Source organism: Phallusia mammillata, chromosome 7 (assembly GCF_965637545.1).
Source record: "Phallusia mammillata chromosome 7, kaPhaMamm4.hap1.1, whole genome shotgun sequence".
NCBI lineage: Eukaryota > Metazoa > Chordata > Ascidiacea > Phlebobranchia > Ascidiidae > Phallusia > Phallusia mammillata.
In genome coordinates this window covers 17,086,021-17,105,041 of record NC_137258.1, presented here as the reverse complement: position 1 = coordinate 17,105,041, position 19,021 = coordinate 17,086,021, and the positions used below count along the sequence as shown (strand labels likewise).

General features: G+C 35.3%; 1 protein-coding gene and 1 long non-coding RNA gene across 3 annotated transcripts; both read right to left on the bottom strand.

Annotated features, from left to right (window-relative positions):
- Window positions 1-1,349: 1,349 nt before the first annotated feature.
- LOC145238005 (uncharacterized) lies at window positions 1,350-4,652 on the bottom strand. The gene is made up of 2 exons (XR_013862062.1): window positions 2,517-4,652; window positions 1,350-2,274 (listed from the first exon to the last, which is right to left on the bottom strand). It is a non-coding gene; the product is annotated as an uncharacterized LOC145238005 (long non-coding RNA).
- Window positions 4,653-5,420: 768 nt separating this feature from the next.
- Window positions 5,421-18,467, bottom strand: LOC145238004 (ubiquitin carboxyl-terminal hydrolase 38-like). Of its 2 annotated transcripts, none has more exons than XM_080101022.1 (15): window positions 17,641-18,467; window positions 17,020-17,137; window positions 16,309-16,432; window positions 15,738-15,973; window positions 15,326-15,448; window positions 13,949-14,089; window positions 13,513-13,715; window positions 12,931-13,099; window positions 10,647-10,752; window positions 10,166-10,233; window positions 9,329-9,578; window positions 8,715-8,923; window positions 7,964-8,111; window positions 7,271-7,605; window positions 5,421-6,789 (listed from the first exon to the last, which is right to left on the bottom strand). In XM_080101022.1, the coding sequence occupies exons 1-15, from the start codon at window positions 18,147-18,149 to the stop codon at window positions 6,637-6,639; spliced, it is 2,892 nt and encodes a 963-aa protein (XP_079957148.1). In that variant the 5' UTR covers window positions 18,150-18,467; the 3' UTR covers window positions 5,421-6,636. The 2 variants fall into 2 exon arrangements, with proteins under 2 accessions (XP_079957148.1, XP_079957149.1); XM_080101023.1 differs by having other exon boundaries at window positions 10,671-10,752.
- Window positions 18,468-19,021: the final 554 nt, after the last annotated feature.

The window sequence follows — 19,021 nt, the reverse complement described above, 5'->3', positions numbered from 1 at the left end:
TTTCAGTACCTCACCAGACATGAATCTCACCGTCCGTTACTGATAGTAAGAGAAAAAAAGAAAATTTGTATTTGTATTTTTTTGTTTGTGGGATTCGTTAAAATGAGAGATTGTGTGTAAGACAGTGCAAATTATTCATTGTTAAAAATGCCTGGCCCGTGGTCTGTACAAGTCAAATTGTGTCATTATTATGTTCGTGTGCGACATTTAGAATAAATCTGGCTAATACAGGTCGCTCATGTTGGCCAATGTTTATAATGTGGCTCTTTGTGGTAACACAATAACAAATGTGGCTCTTAGGCATTGGCCGGTTGGCCACCCCTGGCCTATAGCATGTAAATTTCTTGTAGCGTGTAGAATACAATCTCAACGTATATGATGATGAGCGCCTCTTGATTTTAGGGTAATGATAAGAATTGATTGATATTTTGCATGCGTTCACTCGACGTAGGTCTAGTTTAAAGTTAACCTGCGAAAAACGTTTTCAATACTTTATGTCGTTTGTATTCTGGAGCCTGCACACGCTGCTGGGTCGACAGCGCATAAAATTATTTTGAAGCGGTCATCTCCTTTGTTCGCTTGTACGCCTCTCATTTATGAGGTGGTGGTTAGATTGTAAAGATATTTTGTATGCGTTTACTAGATGTATTTTAGAGTTGACCTGTGAAAACCGTTTTTGTTTACCTTAAACCGTTTGTGATCTGGAGCCTGTATATGCTGCAAAGGTCGTCAGCGCATAAAAGTATTTTAAAGCGGTCATGTCCTTCGTTCGCTTATGATGTACGCCTCTCATTTATGATAATGTGGTTAGATTCTAAAGATATTTGGTATGTGTTTACTAGATGTATTTTAGAGTTGACCTGTGAAAAACATTTTCATTTATCTTAATCCGTTTGTGATCTGGAGCCTGTATATGCTGCAAAGGTCGTCAGCGCATAAAAGTATTTTAAAGCGGTCATGTCCTTCGTTCGCTTATGATGTACGCCTCTCATTTATGATAATGTGGTTAGATTCTAAAGATATTTGGTATGTGTTTACTAGATGTATTTTAGAGTTGACCTGTGAAAAACATTTTCATTTATCTTAATCCGTTTGTGATCTGGAGCCTGTATATGCTACAAGGGTCGTCAGCGCAAAAAATCATTTTAAAGCGGCCATGCCGTTCGTTCGCTTATGATGTACACCTCTCATTTATCATGTGGTGGCTAGATTCTAAAGATATTTGGTATGTGTTTACTAGATGTAGTTTAGAGTTGACCTGTGAAAACCGTTTTTGTTTACATCAAGCCCTTTGTGATTTTAAACCAGTTAAGACTAGTACTTAAAATGATGAAATAACAAATGCACAGTTAAGGGCAACATTTTATTAATGAAAAAAAATGAAACACCTCATAAACCCAATTTCCACACAATAACATACTCATATTGGGTGCCACAGTTATTTGAAAGAAGAAATAAATGTGAAGAGGATAAATAATTAGAAGATTGATTTATCAAGCAAAAACCTGCATTTACAATGAGTACACTAAAAAGGGGTCATCAAGAAAACAGACTGAGAAACAAAAAAGGTGAAACAACATTGTACAGCTGAAAATGCAATGTGTTGCGAGTTACTGAAATAAAATTAAACCAGCTACCATGTGAAAGATGAGGTTGTATCAAACAATCCTGGCAAACAAGCTATCATAGCGATTATTGGTCAAAAATAATAGTTTTTCATTCCTGTCTAATGAATCACTTTTACTGAAAGAGCCTACATCAAAGTGAAAATGTATAAATATTTACCCAAAAGATGATTTTTTAACGACGCCATGATTATGTCATGTAGGTAAGACAATGTTAATACTAACAAATGTTTAAACACATCTAATCAACACAACAAGTTTGCCTTAATTTGGGTGCAAGATTAAAATAACACCGACAAATCATTGAACACATCTAACATAACAAGTTTGCTTTAAATTGGGCACAAGAATTGTTAAATAAACCTGCCTTCGGGTAGTACAGCGGCAAAAAACACACATATTTCGATTTGATTCATGTAAAACTGAAGAGTGTGGTGAATATCTTAAAATAAAATGTTCCTCTGCAAGTGAGGCAAGAAGCATTTTGTATGCATCAATGATTTAGCTGACACTTCAGTGAGCTCATTTCACCCACACCATTCTTCCACCATCAATTACTTTCTTCCATGTTGTCCAAGGCAATCTTGAATTACCTTTGGAATGATTCTGCTGCTTTTTTCTGCTTCTATTCAGTTTTCCAGATATTGAACTGCAACAAAAAATAAAAGAAAAAGTGTATGCAACATTTAATTTGACAAGTAGGAGTTTACACAAAATTGCTTGAGTTAGGCCAGTAGAAATGAAAGCCAATGTTTTACAAAACCAGGATCACACTAGAGATGAGCTACCATATTTTTAAACATGCCTAAAAAAATAACAAATTACCATCTGCTAAAATAATAGAAACAGTTGAGAATGACAAGCATATCATGACAATTGACAACCACTTACCATGTATCATTGCTTTTTAAATCCAATGTCCCAAGTCCTTCATTTGATTGTGTGCTAGGCCCTAGTTTGCTTCATGAAGCACTAGAAATGCTTCCCCCACCCTGAACTGTCACTTTTCATTACTCCATTTGTTATCAGAACATGGATGCCTATTAGATACAACAACCTTGGCCTATTTTGTATTTTACAGTTTACAATCGAGGAGAATCTGGTACTGCTGCTATTTCACTGCTTAATATGCGTTTGCTTTTGTCACAACATTTCACATTTAACTGCCAATTCCATGTAAAACCCATTTCACCTGCGATTATTTCCAAAGAAAATATAATATTTTTCAATAAAAAATAAATTTATTGCTTCACTACCCTTGCCGATAAAATCGGGCTGTGTTATAACACATGTTCTAAAATTATAACACCATAGTATACTAACATGGTAGTCCAGCTCCTCTTTTCCTCTCGTTTCTTTTATTATCCTGCGCATTTCGGTTACGCATGACTAACACTGCACGTCGCCTGAAGTTTTGTATGAGGTACGTGGTAAACAGCTAGTTTTTCAAAGCCGCTGGCGACAAATCCGTGTCTGTTTTGAAGTTTTTTAGTTATTGGGTTTATTGTTTAATGTATGTAGAGCTATTAAAACATTTTTAGCTTTCAATTGTATGAACTCTTTGAAGTGTATTTTTAAAAACTTATAGACAGCATCTTTTTTGTAGAAATTGCTTTAATATTGAGGCAATGAACCGAATTGGCGAGGCAAGGTTTTTCAGCATGTTACTACACTAGCCAACATGGCTTGTGTCTTGTCATCAGGTGCACTGATGAGACCTTGTCAAAACAGTAAGCAGTACTTGCAGCTTACTTATCATCTATCTATTGGCTTATTAATAATATTGCCATCACTTTGGTTCCCCTGCAGTTGCTTAATTAGGCATTAAAAATCAGTTGTTTTCTGTGGTTTATGTGGTATTTGAACAGATTTTGTTGAGGCATCATTTTTTGTAATTTGAAAAAAGAAGCACATTGTGCAGAAAGTACAGACACTTTTGACAGTTTTATTTTGATATATTTTTCAGAGCCCCTTTTTTGGTTTCCTTGGTAGATCTTTGGAACATTTTAGAAAAGAGCTTTTCGGCAAACGTGAACGACAAGACACAAATAAATAAATCGAATATTAAAACCTATTGGGTACTTTCTCTTTATCCATATCAACTTCCAGAATATCACATGTCCTATTTTGGAAACTTTCATAATGAAAATCATGGAAAAACTTTTACACAAAATAGTCTAGCTTGTTGGTTGGCCAAAAAACTCTTTCTCAAGCAATTCAGGTACACACTTTGTAAAAGTTGCAGTAACTCTGATGAAGGATAAGTGAGACCTCCAGGGTTTTGCTCCATTGAAGAAATCAGCTTGCCCTGCTGTGATTGCATGGTGGGCAACTTGCTAACAATTTTGCTTACTTTTGTAAAATTGTTTTTTGCCTTGAACAAAACATCACCTTCCAAATACTCTAAACTATATGTTACCAATCACAGCATTTAACTGTTTTATCTGCACCAGTTTAACACTTGTTTATGATGTCTAGCAATTATTTTGTACCTTGACTTTTTTTCAAATAAACTTTTTGCTTCACAGCACTCTTTTGCTTAGTTTCTCATCTAATCAGTTCTTTTATGAAAAATCTGCCGCTTGTTGACAGTTTGAAATGAGTAGCTTTGGAAAAAAATCGAATCGAGTTCCTGGTCGGGGTCAAAGTCGTTAAATATCAGTTCATTAAAAATGCAGTCAGTTTGGCAAAGTTCAATTTTCACCAGACTTTAGCTTAATCAGTAACAAGCTTTATGCACCCTTGAATATGTTAGGTAAAACCACGCTAAAATCACTTCAGCGCGTTTAAAGAAGGACTAAAAGGCAAAAAACTCAGTAAATTCTCCCCAACAGCACAATTGCAACCAAACGTAGTAATATTACACATGGTATGATGCATAAAACCGACCACGCACGCTCAGTTTTGTCATTTTCCTGCTCTTAAAGCACCCAACTCAATGCAAGCATCCGACAAGCGTGCAGAGTTAATCAAGCGTGACGGTAACAATAGCTGGACTACCATGTTAGTATACTATGATAACACCGCCCGATAAGAAACGGGGATATTTTCATAACGCAAGCGCTTTTAATCGGGCATTTGTTGACGAATCGGGTGTCATAATACTGTTTAATGCCAATGTTTGGACCTGGTGTTTTTTTGTGTTGTAATGAATATTTATTTACGATCAATCAAGTAATTTCCGTTTGGATGCTGGACTAAGACATGCATTTCGACAAGAGTTTTTAACAGCGCTTTCGGTTTGGCCTCGTCAGAAGTGGTATTACTATGGTAGTCATACATTTGGAAACACAAAATTTTAACGTAATATCCTATGCTTGCTGTATTGGCACAGTGCACTGAAGATCTTTAATAAACATGTTTAGCCGAGCAACTTACTGCCAGTGAATTTGTTGTTTATTGAAACTATTTGACAAGCTTAATAAAATAAATTAAAAAATAACAATCACTTTTTCGACAAACATTTTTAACCTATGGCGTCGTTTTGATCAAGCCAATAGCTACAAGGTGATTACGCAGTTGAAGAGCCAAAAACTAGAGGGATTTGGTTAATTGCATACCGGTTAAATCTATAATCCGTTTAATTGCATAGCAATCCTAAAAACCTATTTTAGCTTTATACTAGCAACATTGTTTCCATTTTTTTATTCTCTCCTGTTCATTAAGAAATATCATTAACCGCTTTTGTGAGGACAAAATCATTTTCTCTCCAACCCACCCTAAGCACACATCTCAACTTTGTCACCAAAGAGGAACCGTGCCGACCTCTCAGTCGATAATTGGAGGGACTAGCAATTGTGAAGTCTTTGAACAAATTATTAAGCAATTCAAAATGCAGCAGGTATTGCTGACATAAACACAGCAAACTCATTGCAAGAATATTGTGCATAAAGCTGCATTAGAAACACAAAAACGTATAGCCCATTAGCACAGGTTAAATAATAAATAAAAATACCACATACCTTAGTTACAATAAACTAGAATATAATTACAAAAAGTACTTTTAGCTACAATATACTAAAAATGAAACAAAAGTGATACAGGTTGGAAAATAAAAGGCAATTTGGAGACGGCATGCTTTTCTAAGCAGTGACGATTTGAAATAAAGTTTTGGAAAACACAGTGTTGATTTGATTTTATGAGATACCGCGACAGCTGTACAAATTTAACAGCACTGTACATGGATATGTACAATAATTACATAAAAAATTCTTGATGGTGACAATATTAAAGCCTTTCATATGTTTACTAGCACATTGAAGTATGCAGTAAAGTTGCTCAAAAATGCATACAAATCCTCTTTAGCATACACAAAAAGTTTACATGTTTTGTCGGTTTAAGATACACTCATCACAGTTGGATATTACCAACACAATTTAGGCAAAATAAAGCATCATTTTCACTTAAAATATTGTGTCTCAAGCCAGAAAATGAAGCCATTTGCAAATGATGTGTTAACAACGTTTAAAAACGCCAAGCCCACTCTGTAAGATCTGCGATTCCATTACTTTTGCTGGGAAAAATTTGTGAATAAATTAGGTATAGAATTAATCCTTGAACAGCACTATGTTTGTCAAAAAACTTTCAAACCTTTTAACCTGATGGATAGTCAGGTACATAAAATTTGTTTTCGATAAGTCCCAGCATTTTTTACTGTTGTTTTAAGTGAATTATGATTTTGAGACTTTCTGTTTTTTGTGCGGCGCAGAGCAGCTTTAGGCGTGCGAATTTTTGTTATAAAGGTCAAGAAGCACATGCATGGCCGTATCAAGCATAAAACTTTGTTTGAAATAGTGAACGGGCCTGCTGTTTGCAATTTAACAACAAAATCCCACCAAATACAGGCGAATTTACGTAAGCATATGAGCAACGTCGATGGACTAATGCAAGAAATGAACTTGGAAACTTGTATTGTGGCTTTCCTTCATTGCCTTAGATACCAGCCCTCGTATTCAAGCAACTCTTGGCTCAGCAAGGACGAACAACATCAACGACCATACATTCTACTTATTCAAAACACTAATCGATTGCTTTGGAAGGTGCTTCCCCCGTCACCCCCTCCGCCCCCAAATGACGGAGGTGGGGGTGGGGGGTTGTCGTTGTTCCACCCCAGCACATTCGAACACGCGGATGAGTTGGAACGGTTTTTGGATTTTGTTAACTCCTATAAGTAAAGGAACAAATATATGTCAATCACACAGTGGTTGATGCAAATATTTCTAGGTAAGGAATTATAGCACTCCATATGCTAGTAAACTCCTATTCGCTACATTAAAGTTTCCATAGTTGTAGGTTATTCACCATACGGTACAACAAAAGTAGTTTGGATCAAAAAACTCAACTTTCAAGAAGAATCAAAGTTATTAAGTCTTATTTACGAAGTACGATTACCTTTTTTGCCTTAACTGGCGAGCATGCAAACTACCTTAAAAAATAAAAATTGGAAAAATTCAAAAAAGGCGACGAAAATATGGTTAATTTATGTGCACGTGGCGTCAAAACACACCTTAATTGTTCGAAGTAACTAGTATAATTCAACACTTTTTCGACAAAGAACCCAGTTTAATCACGGTTTTAGCCCATCAACTAACTATAGCCATCAAACTGTTGTATCTAGCTAAGAAACTTTTTAAACACCATCATACCTTCAAAAACATATTGTTGTCGGCTTCTATAGCAGCTGCAAGTTCTTTGCACACCAAGTCTTTTCCATCTAAACTCAAACTCAAGCCTTCACTTTCCGAACCTTCAGCCTTTCTGTACATTAACACGTAAGCAGTGTCTCTTAGAAATCGAGCAGATAGGTCCTCGATACTGGAATATGACGTCAGAGACACGTGACTGTCGTTGAACAGGTACCAAGTGTCGGGATCACTGGGTAGTTGTCTGGCATAGCAGTAGTAGTGACCGCTTTCAGCTGAGGTTCCTGAATGAACTACGATCGCCCATAGATTGTAACTTTGTTGCTGATCCGTTGAACCTAGGATACAGTTTGTTTAAGTTGCTTTTCTATTTGAATAAGTTTTGACAATGTAAATTGGTTGGGGGATGCGATTAAATTGTCGGCCTACCAAGAACACATTTATGTTGCTAGGACTAAGTTACGAAAAAAACGAGTGACCAATTTTGGACAATTTCCATGAAATCTTTTATTTTAATCCAGTTTTACAGACGTTGAACCTGCCTTTATGCGATACTTGGCCATTTTCGTCAGTTTTTCGCACAAAAAAGACAACGTTTAAAACCGGTTTTATGGTAAAGTTGGTAAAAAAACTTGTTTTAAATTTTTTTAACACTCCAAAAACCATAAATAAAACCGCAATAAATCAAAGACTTACCGCGTAAAGGTACCGTAATATCCAGTGCAATGTTGACGTTGTCGATAATCTTGGTTCTTCTTTGCTCGCTTGTGTTGTATGTAAACCTCATCAGTGTTATGACAAGGTATGTTGGTAGCTCAATAATTTCTGTGCGTTTTATTGCGTTCTGAAAGCAAAAAGTTTAAAGTTTGCCCACATGGCTCTAACTGTGGAGAGAAACGACACATATTTTCACAGTGAAATGCCCCAGCATGTAAGGATAATTTTTTTTCTTTTCTCTTTTCAATACCTTTCTTTGCAGTTTTGCTGCGTTGATGAGTTAAGGTTGTCACATTAATAAAAGTCGTCCAATTAGTCCGGAAACGCAAGTTTAAGTAAACGAAACGCATATAAATGTCTAAACTAATGAACCAACAATCAACCCTGAAACAATCGGGTCGAAAAATATAGAAATGTGTACATTATGCGGCACAAACTTAAAATATTGTTTTACTTATTGTTTTGGTAATATTGTTTTTTGGCACAAATAATTTAATTTGTTATAATTTATTTGTAAAACTTGGATTTCACACAACGAAATAGTTCGGTTTCGGCTCAAAACCGATTCATCGGCAAAACGGCTAAATCGGCTGAAATGTTTCGGCCAACCAAACCTTCGGAATATCACTGGTAAATAATTTAAAATGAGTTTTTGCAAAGGCAAACTTTCATACAAAACATTTTCAAATCGATTACGACTGTTTTCCAGGCAATAAAGTTTCGTACAAACCTGTAACTGGTTACAGTGGCTGCAAAAATACTGGTTGTCTCCCTCCATAGTTTCTTCCGAAAGATAGTTAGTGATCATATCTAACAGGTTGTGACTCTTCGGGGGACTCGTGACGTCATATGGGTCCTCTATGACGTCATCGTGACTTTGCACTGGGAATCCTTTTATTGGGGTGTCGTCTACGAACGCCGAAGTTCCTTCGCTCGAACCTAACACGTTATAATGTTTTCATTAGGTGAGGAAAATAACAAGCGCAAGGACTCCCAGTTTAAGAACAGCTTATAACCATCGTTAAAATTGCTGTTAAATTCTTACGTTACGTAGTCGGCTTGTTGTGGCTTAAAACGTATTTCACTATTTTCATCCTTAGTAAAGTAATGCAATTCCAGCCCAACAATGCGTACACTGTGTTAAAAATGGACAATCGTTTTGTTAAAACGTTTGGCATTTTTGTTCTCAATTTAGGTTACAAAAGATTTTGGCTGGGGATTTTTTTTCATTTTTTACCGATGAAAGATTATGTGTTACAATGCTTTATATTTTCTGTAATGTGAGCCAACTATAAGCAAGACTTCCCACAGACACACCCAGCACACACTAAATTTAACACTTACTGCAAGCAGAATTTATGAATGGAGTAACATTGGATCCTTCTGTAGTTGGTAGTTTAGGTGGATCCCCTCCCACGCAACCGCCTTTGCCGCCCACCGGAGTCGACTCGCTTGAGACATCTAGCGGCAGCGCAATGTCGACAAAAGTTTCAACTCTCGACGATTCCCCCCGACATGACTGGCAGAGGATAATTATCTTCGATTTGCCGTGAAAAAGTTTGGAAACTATACTACGGGTACTAGGTGTTGTCACCTATTGAGCAAAAAAGTGTGAGTTAAGCTTATATGGTTTAATGATTGTTTTTAGCAGTAATAAAGGTTTTAAGTTAATATTAAAATCATAAGTCTGTCGAATTCCAGCTTTACTGCTATATTTCTGGTACGTTTATAGCAATGAGCTAAAAAAAATTCAAAATAGCCGGAAAAAAAATCTTGTAACAACTCGTCATACGTTTGTTTGACGAAAGTCTGCAAAAGGCAAAAACGTATGTAGCATGGACCTTTGTCCTGTAAAGTTGTAAACGTAGGCTCAAATCAAGCCGAGAGAATTGTTAAAACCAGGGATACTCTGTACCAAGCAATCGGGTACAGGTACATCTTATCGCACTTGTTATGTTGTTACATTTTCTTGGTTTGATTGACTCATGTCCTTTCTTGGTTGACACAAGTCATTACCATAAGTACATAAAAAGGATTGAAATAGCGATTTAATTATGTATTAGCATCGATTGTTTTGTACAAATCCACTGCAACCGTGAAATGGCATCACTTTCAAAAGACATATATTAGAATGAGGAACAACATAATGTGGTCAATTGATCTTATTTAACTGTAACTTACCTCAGGTTGATCGGTTTCCATGGCAACTGGCACAGCGCTTGTGGTTTGTACGTCACCATGACTAGAATCTAACAAACAGTAAAAATTGCGTTTAGTTACAAAATACAGTAATTAAAATATTTAAAACTCTTTGTGTTCTTTAAAAATCTGACATCGTTTGATTAATTTGCTTAAAATCAAGTAGCCACACTGAAACACAGAGCAGGTGTACACTTTTTAAACGAACAAGTTTCAATCCCGAAATTAAATCTGTGTTTTATCATTTAGTAAAACGTGTGCTGAATTCGAAATTTAATCACATATAGTGGATAATACATTTTTTTCAAACATATTTCACATTTAGAAGACAAGGGTGTAATATCTATATGCGATCGAGACAAGGGTCAAACAGGACAATAAACGTTATTAAATTGGACAACGTATAAACATCTTCCCAAATTGACCACTTCGGACCAAGAAGTCGCAAGAGATATTAAATTACCGTCATTGGGAACATGTGTCTCACCCGATCTGGTTACATTCTGCAACAATGATTTCTCTTCTTCGTGCAATTGGTCTAAGAAGTATTTCAGATACTCCGAACAGTCCTAAATGGTGAAAAATAAGTCTTATTTTTCATTAGCTTGGCTTTTAGCCACAAAAGCTGTTCGCTGGCCATTAATACATATGGTTGGCTGGTTGCATAATTCACTGGCCTCTAAACTTATTTGACGCGCCCAATGGGTATACCTTAATGCAGTGGTTCCCAACCGGGGTGCCGCGGCACCCTGGGGTGCCAATTGCAATGCTCAGGGGTGCCGCGAGATATTGATATTGCAATACTGCAACCCATCCTTTATTTTAACTTTAACCCCATGTGCGGAATTTATTTATTTCTAACCGAGTTTCAGTGTGAATTAAGTTTCGCGTCTGGCAGTTATTCCCGGCTCCATTCTGGAGAATCGCTTCGTGGGGGAAGTCGCAGGCGGTAAGCAGATACTCTGCGGTAAGCCTTTGGATTCTCGCCCAGGAAAAAAACGAGTGAAAGAGATTTCGACTCGTTGCGTTTCTTTCCATAAAAAAGTTTGAATAGCATAACGATGGAAATTTTAAGCTTATGCACAAGCATATGTCCCTCGACGCGTTCTGGATAAAAAAATAAAATGAATATCCTTGCGTTGGAAAGAAAGCTACTGTGCTTTTGCTGTTTTTCACGTCATACCTATGTGAGAGTGGATTTTCTTTATTAACGAACATATAAACTAAAAAGCGAGAACGACTACTTATAGTCGAGGAAGAAATGCGAGTGACTTTATCGAATGTGCCTTCACATATTAATGGACTTTGTGCAAGAAGCCAAGCCCAAATTTCACACTGACTTTTAAATAAATACATTTATTTACGCGCGCTATACTGTACAACTCATTCTGTGTTGTTTTATACAGTTATTTGAAATACAGAAACCTCATAAAATTGATCCAGTTTTGCCAGGGTGCCGCAAACTATTTATCTCTTTGATAGGGTGCCGCAAGGTCAAAAAGGTTGGGAACCACTGCCTTAATGGGTTACCTTATGGTTTCTTTTTGTGAAAATTAATAACTTATCTTTGGCCTAAAGGCTTCGGTCTTTTAATCAAACGTTTCAAATTGGCCTGAAGTTTAGAGCAAATCAAAGCGGTATCAGATAGACAACTCTTATAGCAGTGAGCTGACCTATATTAAAACAATATGTTGAGCAATTATTATTACACAACAAATTTTTTTAGCGACCAAACTTCGAGAAACACTGATTGACGTTTACAGCAGGTCATTTTGGCCCTAAGTTGCTTTTTTGCTGTTTGGGTTTTCAACATAAATAACAAATGTCCACATAGTTACTGGTTTGAGGAGACTCCTTATAGTGGTAATGAGGTCAATAGCATGACTACATTGCATTGCAACTATGTGACGTAATTCCACACGCCTCTGTTGTCACGTGACGAACAATTTCAACATACTGTCGGGGATTTTCGCCACAGAACTGAAACTAATATTGTTCCCTTGTCATAAACCTCGTCAATCATTTCACACATTTTTTTGTTACTTTAAGAATCAAAACACTCTACAATATGAGCCCTTATTATTTAAAGTTGTAAGTCAAAACGCTTAAGTAAACCGCATAGTGTATAGTGGTTGATGCCTAACGTCTACTTGACAAATCCGTTCTACAATGGTGTGGTGCAAGGTAGTTCTAGCATACGTTTCGCAGGGCAGAAACCCTTACAAGACTACCTCTAGCTCCAATTTGGTTTCGTTTTTTGTCCCATGACGTGATTGCTGTTTATCAGAAAAGGATTTTTTTGTTTTCACATATTTTTTCCTATCTACTACCCCGATACCTAATTGTAAAAAAGAGGAAAATGAAACAAAATAGGTCAGAATTGAACATGTACAGTATGTGAGGTTTCTCTTATGAAGCAAAAATTAATGAAACCACATCATAAGCTGTTAATTTCGATCAAACCAAAAGGCATATAAGCCTGCCTAAAAAACACAAAATAGATCAGAGGTTTTTGTGCACCTGGTCAACGGAAGTAGGCCACAATGCCAGAGAACTGTAACTATCGCGCAAAAAATCTAATAAAATTAAAATAACACACATTTGGATGGTTTAACAGTAACTGGAAATGCTTCAAACAATTCCAACAAAATCTTAGCATAGCATATTATAAACTTAATTCCACACACAAAAAAATACTTAAACACTACACATTTACATGTTACCGACGACAAAATAAGCAAACAAACCTGTTGGGAGCCAGAAATAAACCACGGTGGTCTGGAGTATTCTACAAGATCCTTGGGTTCATAGGCTAAGCGTTCAGTTAACAATAAACTGGCAAAAGTCTTTTCCAACAACCTCATTTTAGAACCATGAGGGAGCCGACACGAGTATTTTAGAATATTGTAACGGAACCTGAAATCAAAATCCACGAAGGTTTTCAAATCCAGGTTATAGAGCGACAAAGTTTTCTTTACTTATGTAATATCTGCTATAAAGATAGACCTTCAAGAGCTAACATGCACAAAAATCACCAGACAAAAATGTGCCAATATATGGACACAAAAAGCAAATTATTGTTCAGTGCAGTTTATAATCAAAACAAAACTTTCCACAACAATAAAAAGCTAAACTTGGTCACAGATAAAATAACATATTAGGCAGTCACAATGCAGCTGGTGTAAAAAAAATCCTAAAAAACAAACTTCATTCTTGGTACACAAAAAGTGTGTGAATATGTTCCATAATCAACAAAACATGTAACATTAAAAATCAATTAAAAATAAATATTATGTAGCTGCACTTGAAAGTGGTATTAAATAACTTACCCATTAGCCATGAATAACGCTTGAGTTATACTATTTAGAAAGCAAGTGTTGCCAAGATTTACTAGGCCAGCTCGGTCTGTTTCTTTTGACCTAACATCAAAATGAAACTGTTCTACTTCATGAAAAGTCGCTTCTTTATTGTTCGACCATGAAGTCACTTGAAGGGCCTCATCCATTTCTATTCTTTTAGGTCTGGGAAATCTCTGTAAAATTTAGGAGTGAAATCAAAGCTATTATTAAAAAAGTAGTTTTTAGGATTTAAGTGGGGTATATTGCGCTAAAAAAATTTCAATTGTTTTTCAGCTTTTTAGGATTTTACTAAAAAACAAGTGGTGTTAATCAAAAAACAACTGTTAACTTTTTTTCTACCTTGAATGGACAAAAAAATAGAACTAAAAACTAAAAATATTTTTTGCTTTTAAGAAATGACACATACTTTTATTGCTTGTAGCAATGATGTGTATAGTTCAGGAAATCCAGTGTGTAAGTACATTTGACAATAACATAAGTTGGCAAGAGTTTTCAAATGTATTTCATTGACATCTGCCTTGTTTTCCTTTTCAATACTTGCAATCATCTGAAATCAATGCCCAAAATAATTAGGAGATTCTTTTTCAAATTAATATCTGATTTACAATAAGGCAAACTCTTCAAGGTTTACAATGCAATTAAAAACATGGATCACTTCTAGCACAGTTTTATCTTAATAAAAATCAAGTTTAATTAGTTCATTAGTGTTTACTTGGGCATTTTTGCAAATGTTGCACAGGTTGACTGACAGATAAAAATCTAAGTAATTTAAAGCATCTGTGTAAACTTGTAGGTCTACAGTATGTTTTTTCTATAATCGACCCAAAAACTGTTTGCAGCTATATATTTAGCTATAATTTGGCTATAAAAAATTGCCCTGCATATATTATTGTGGATTAGTTACAGGTCAGTACTTAGGATAAATAATGTTCGCACATATCAAGCTTTTGTATGTTCCTTTTTGTTTGTCATGAATGGAGATTTGACAACAGCACAACAGCATAAATTCTGACTTTAAGTAGGATAAGCGAGTTTTGCAATTTAATCCCAGTTAAATGATAGAGTTGAATCTGATGTATATAGAATAATAATAGAATCCAGTTTACAAAGGTGATTACTTAAAAATAATACAGACACACAGATGGGGCCATTGATGAAATACAGCATGCAATGCAGTCGGAAAAGTCATAAACTGAACATTTCCCATTTCACAAACAAATTTACATTAGTTGGAACCTTTATTTCCGTTACTTGTGGTTTATAAGAAGGTTTAACTTTAACTAACTTTTAACTAAAAATGCAATTTAATAGTGTGTATAGTATTTGACCGATATTTGACCAATATTTGACTGATATTTGACCAATTCGACAAGTATTTGACTGGTCAATTGACCAGATTTTATTTGACCATTCAAATGCCCAACCCTACATAAAAGTGTCTGCTAAAATAAACTGATATGTTTGAAGCTACAAGTAGAACCACCAACAAAACAAAGCATAGCAATTGCTACTGTTGTGTTACACAAACCTAAAAATCAACCAATACAATATTGTACAATTATTTGACTAACTGGGTTTTTAGACCAACTGAAGGCACCCTAATTTTACATATATGTCTCCATCCTTATATTTTCGGGATCGGTATGATAAGTATTATTAATACACCATAACTGTAACGCCATTTACCATGTCTTAAAGATTAAATTAAATGTTAAAGTTCAGAGATAAAATCATATGATGTATAGACAAACAGAGTATATGACAAAATTCACAATAATATCACCTGTGGTATGTCAGCAATTATGCTGTGAAAAACATCTGGTGAAACTCTGTAGCTCAATAACATGTAAACAAGAACCTCAAGTGCAGAATGTCGAATCATTGGCATTCGTAAACACAGGAAAACCTGAACAGAAGGATTGTATATATATTTGTCAGTATTTTCAGATAGAAGTAACACAAACTGTTTCTCACTAAAAACAAAACTTTACAGAAATATTTTCTTTTATAGTATACTTTCTCACATGCGATTTCATTTGCCAAAATTGATTATTTTTTAAGTTTGTTTGTCATAACTTTGATTAAGGGTAATGATTTTTGTAAGACATTTGTTACCAAATTGGGTACATTAAATTAAAATGGTCCTCAACTTTGTAATTATAAGATTTATAATGCACAACTCTATCTTGATTTACCTGTTTATAGGACTTAATTGTAACATCTATCAGCATTGCATATTTTTTAGCTTCTGCTAATTCTGTAAAAAAACGAAGAATCCAAATATGTGCACGACTTGAAGTTGGCCATGAAAGCCACATTGTCATTCGAGTCAATGCCAAATACATTGCTGAATCCGAAATAGAGGAATCATGAACAATTTGATATACAACAGTATTGGTCAACTCCACAGGGATGAATTTTACTAAGTAACCTGAAATAACAAAATGCAGTTAAAAACATGTTACTATATATTTAAAACTATTTACGTTGTTTGCATTAAAGAGTGGCCAAAACTCAAGAGGGGACACTGCTGTCACACTTAGACTACAACCAGTTAAATGGGACACATAAATGTTATTTGGTTAGGGTTTCAGTAAATACCTGCCTACCATTTATCAAATGATTGTTGAGCAGAAACATTATTTTTTGTTTGTTTAGTATTGTTATTTAATATCATGCATTAACAAAGTTCATCAAAAACAAGAGTATTTATCCATGAGATACTGTTTTTTGTAATGTAAGGAAATAAACTACATTCTCACTTACCTAAAGCATTGGAGGGTTCTTTTTCTGCAGATATAATTTTAAATATTTCCTGGAGTGATGGTATCAAGGTGGCAGGTTCTTTTTTCCAAATAAGCTGTAGGAGTTCAGCAATTTGTGCCACATCCTAAAAACATGTTTCAGACAAATCCAGTTAATTTGATAATAATCTGTTCATCTGATAGTTTTAACAACATACAAAATTTCTGCTTCAAAACAAGTGTGACTAAAAAACAAAGAACCAGAAGAGACAAAAGTATTACTTCAAACTATGTAAGATGTATGCTTGGTGTCTGTGCCATGTTGTACAATGTGTGTGCATTGCTAATGTTAACCAGATGGTTGGTAAATGTAATGTCACATTTTTTTGTGGTGGTGTGTGCGTTTATTTGATCCTGGAAGGGCTTATGTATTACCAAAACCAAAAGAGAGAAAACATCTTTGTCACCATATATTTGGTTATGCTATTAACTGGATTCATTTATATATTAGCAACATTTAAAGGGTAAGTGTTAAAGCAGTTTTTAGTTTAACAAAAAACATCACTTATTATGAGTGACAAATGAAAACCAATTGAGTTTGGGTAACTTTAAAAAATATTTCCTCAAAACAAGTCTGTTACAAATACCACAATACCATGAACTAAAATGCTGGTTATGCACAGAATTTACAATTTGCATTTTAGCATGTAACAGAAGGATAAAGGTTAATCACCTGAATATAAGATGGAACAGCATCCGTATTTCCATAAAACTGAAAATCACTGATTGCATGAAGTGACAGTGTACACATGGCAAATCCTTTGGATATTGGTGGCATACATTGTGGGTGCCTAAAAAAAGGATGATAAATCATGTTTAGCGAACAACGATCTTTTTGTGGGAATATGAAATGTAGTTGCTTTTGCTGCAGTCATAGGCACTCAGTGGGCCCTGTGAGTGTAGTGTGGGCACCTTGTGTTTTTAAGCGCGGTGGCGATCTATGTGAATATTTTGGTTAGTCCTTTTATTTTGTCTAAAAAAAAAACATTCACAAGTGCAATAGAATTATTGACTTCATTTTACCCTGTGTAACAAAATCTCTGAACCCACACACATTGGGCATTCTGTTAAAAATATCTTAACACCATGGTGTCTATCAGTTATTTCATAAATTTATTATAATATCCCAAGATATTCTTTATGTTATATTCTTAATCTCAACAACGCTTTGTCTGCTTTTATAATACACAGCCTTCTTCGTAGTTTTAATTTTACAACAACTTTGCCATATTTATGATTGAAATTTTGCGACAATATTTACAAATACTTTCATCACTTCCCACACAACACTCACTTTGTTAAAACTTGACACACAGAAGCAAAAGTTTTGTGGTCTTGACTATCATACAACAATTTGATTGTTTCTGCTTGAAAAATCAGAGGTATTTTTTGGCAGGCGACCATTTTCTTTGTGCCTCCACTTAACACAAGATCAATTAAGTCCATCCTACGTGAAACCAAAATTCTTAACATAAACTGTGCAGATTCATCTTCAGTGCCATCAATTTGAGGTTCTTTCCAAGTACCATCAAACAACATCTCAATGCTATTTGTAGTAAACATAGCTTCAATAACATCATGGCATAAGGGCAACACTAGGTCAAGGATCTTTTTGCATTCTGTGTTTTCAAACACATCTCCACCCAGAAGAAAGTGTATGGCAACATATATAGTCTTTGTTCTTTCTTCTAAAGATTTGTTTGGTAAAGTCTGCACAGCAGTTTTCTTGATGTTGTTTAAAAGCTTTCTTTTTATTTCCCTTGGTTGGTCTGACTTAAACGTTGCTTTCAGAAACAAATCCATTCTAAATCACAACTTTCGGCCAAACAAGTCAGATGCTTGAAACCTTATTCATATCTTTGTTGCCGTTTTCCATGTAAAAACCAACCACCTTTTAAACAAAACTATTGCGAACATTCTAGTCAATGATTAGGCAAAAACACTAAACTTGCGCAACAAGCAGTCAGCACTTTAATTTTGCCAAACAAATACCATACCCTTGAATTACTAGGTCAAAATTCGGACTCCTAACAACGTTGTTGCATTACAGTTTAAAATACCTGAAGGGAAATAACCAAGGGAATAACTTCCCCACACATTACTTACTCCCCTCCTCTTTGTTGTACGTATACGGCTCTTTTTTTGTTTCTTTAACCGTCTCACGCTCTTCTTACCATGCATGAGAAAAAAAAAGCAATTTGTCCGGTTCGTTGTGGTATATTCGCTCTCGCGAAGTGGTAAAACAGAAGATACACTACTTTTTAGAATGATTTTATTCCTATTATAAAAACTTTTCCCGTTACTACTGTTTAGCCTGGTATATCACACAACAGTTTAATTTAAGTTGGAATTAACACAACAGCATTTGCGATTAGGCCTACACAGCCTACTTTTGTGATTGTGGCTTTTTTAAGTTATGGTGAAATGAGCCTTAACCAGTGGTGGGATTCAGTCGGTTCGCACCGGTTCTACAGAGCCGTCTCACGAAATTTTATGAGATCAGCGAACCGGTTAGCTTTAGCCTAGGCTACTGGTTACTGTCAATGGACTTTTTGCAACAGAACCGACTAAAAAATATGACTTTTGTGATAGAACTGGCTGAAAGAAATGTGAATCCCACCACCTGCCATAACCATAATTTGTAGGGGTTTAACCTAGACCTACTGTATGCCGTT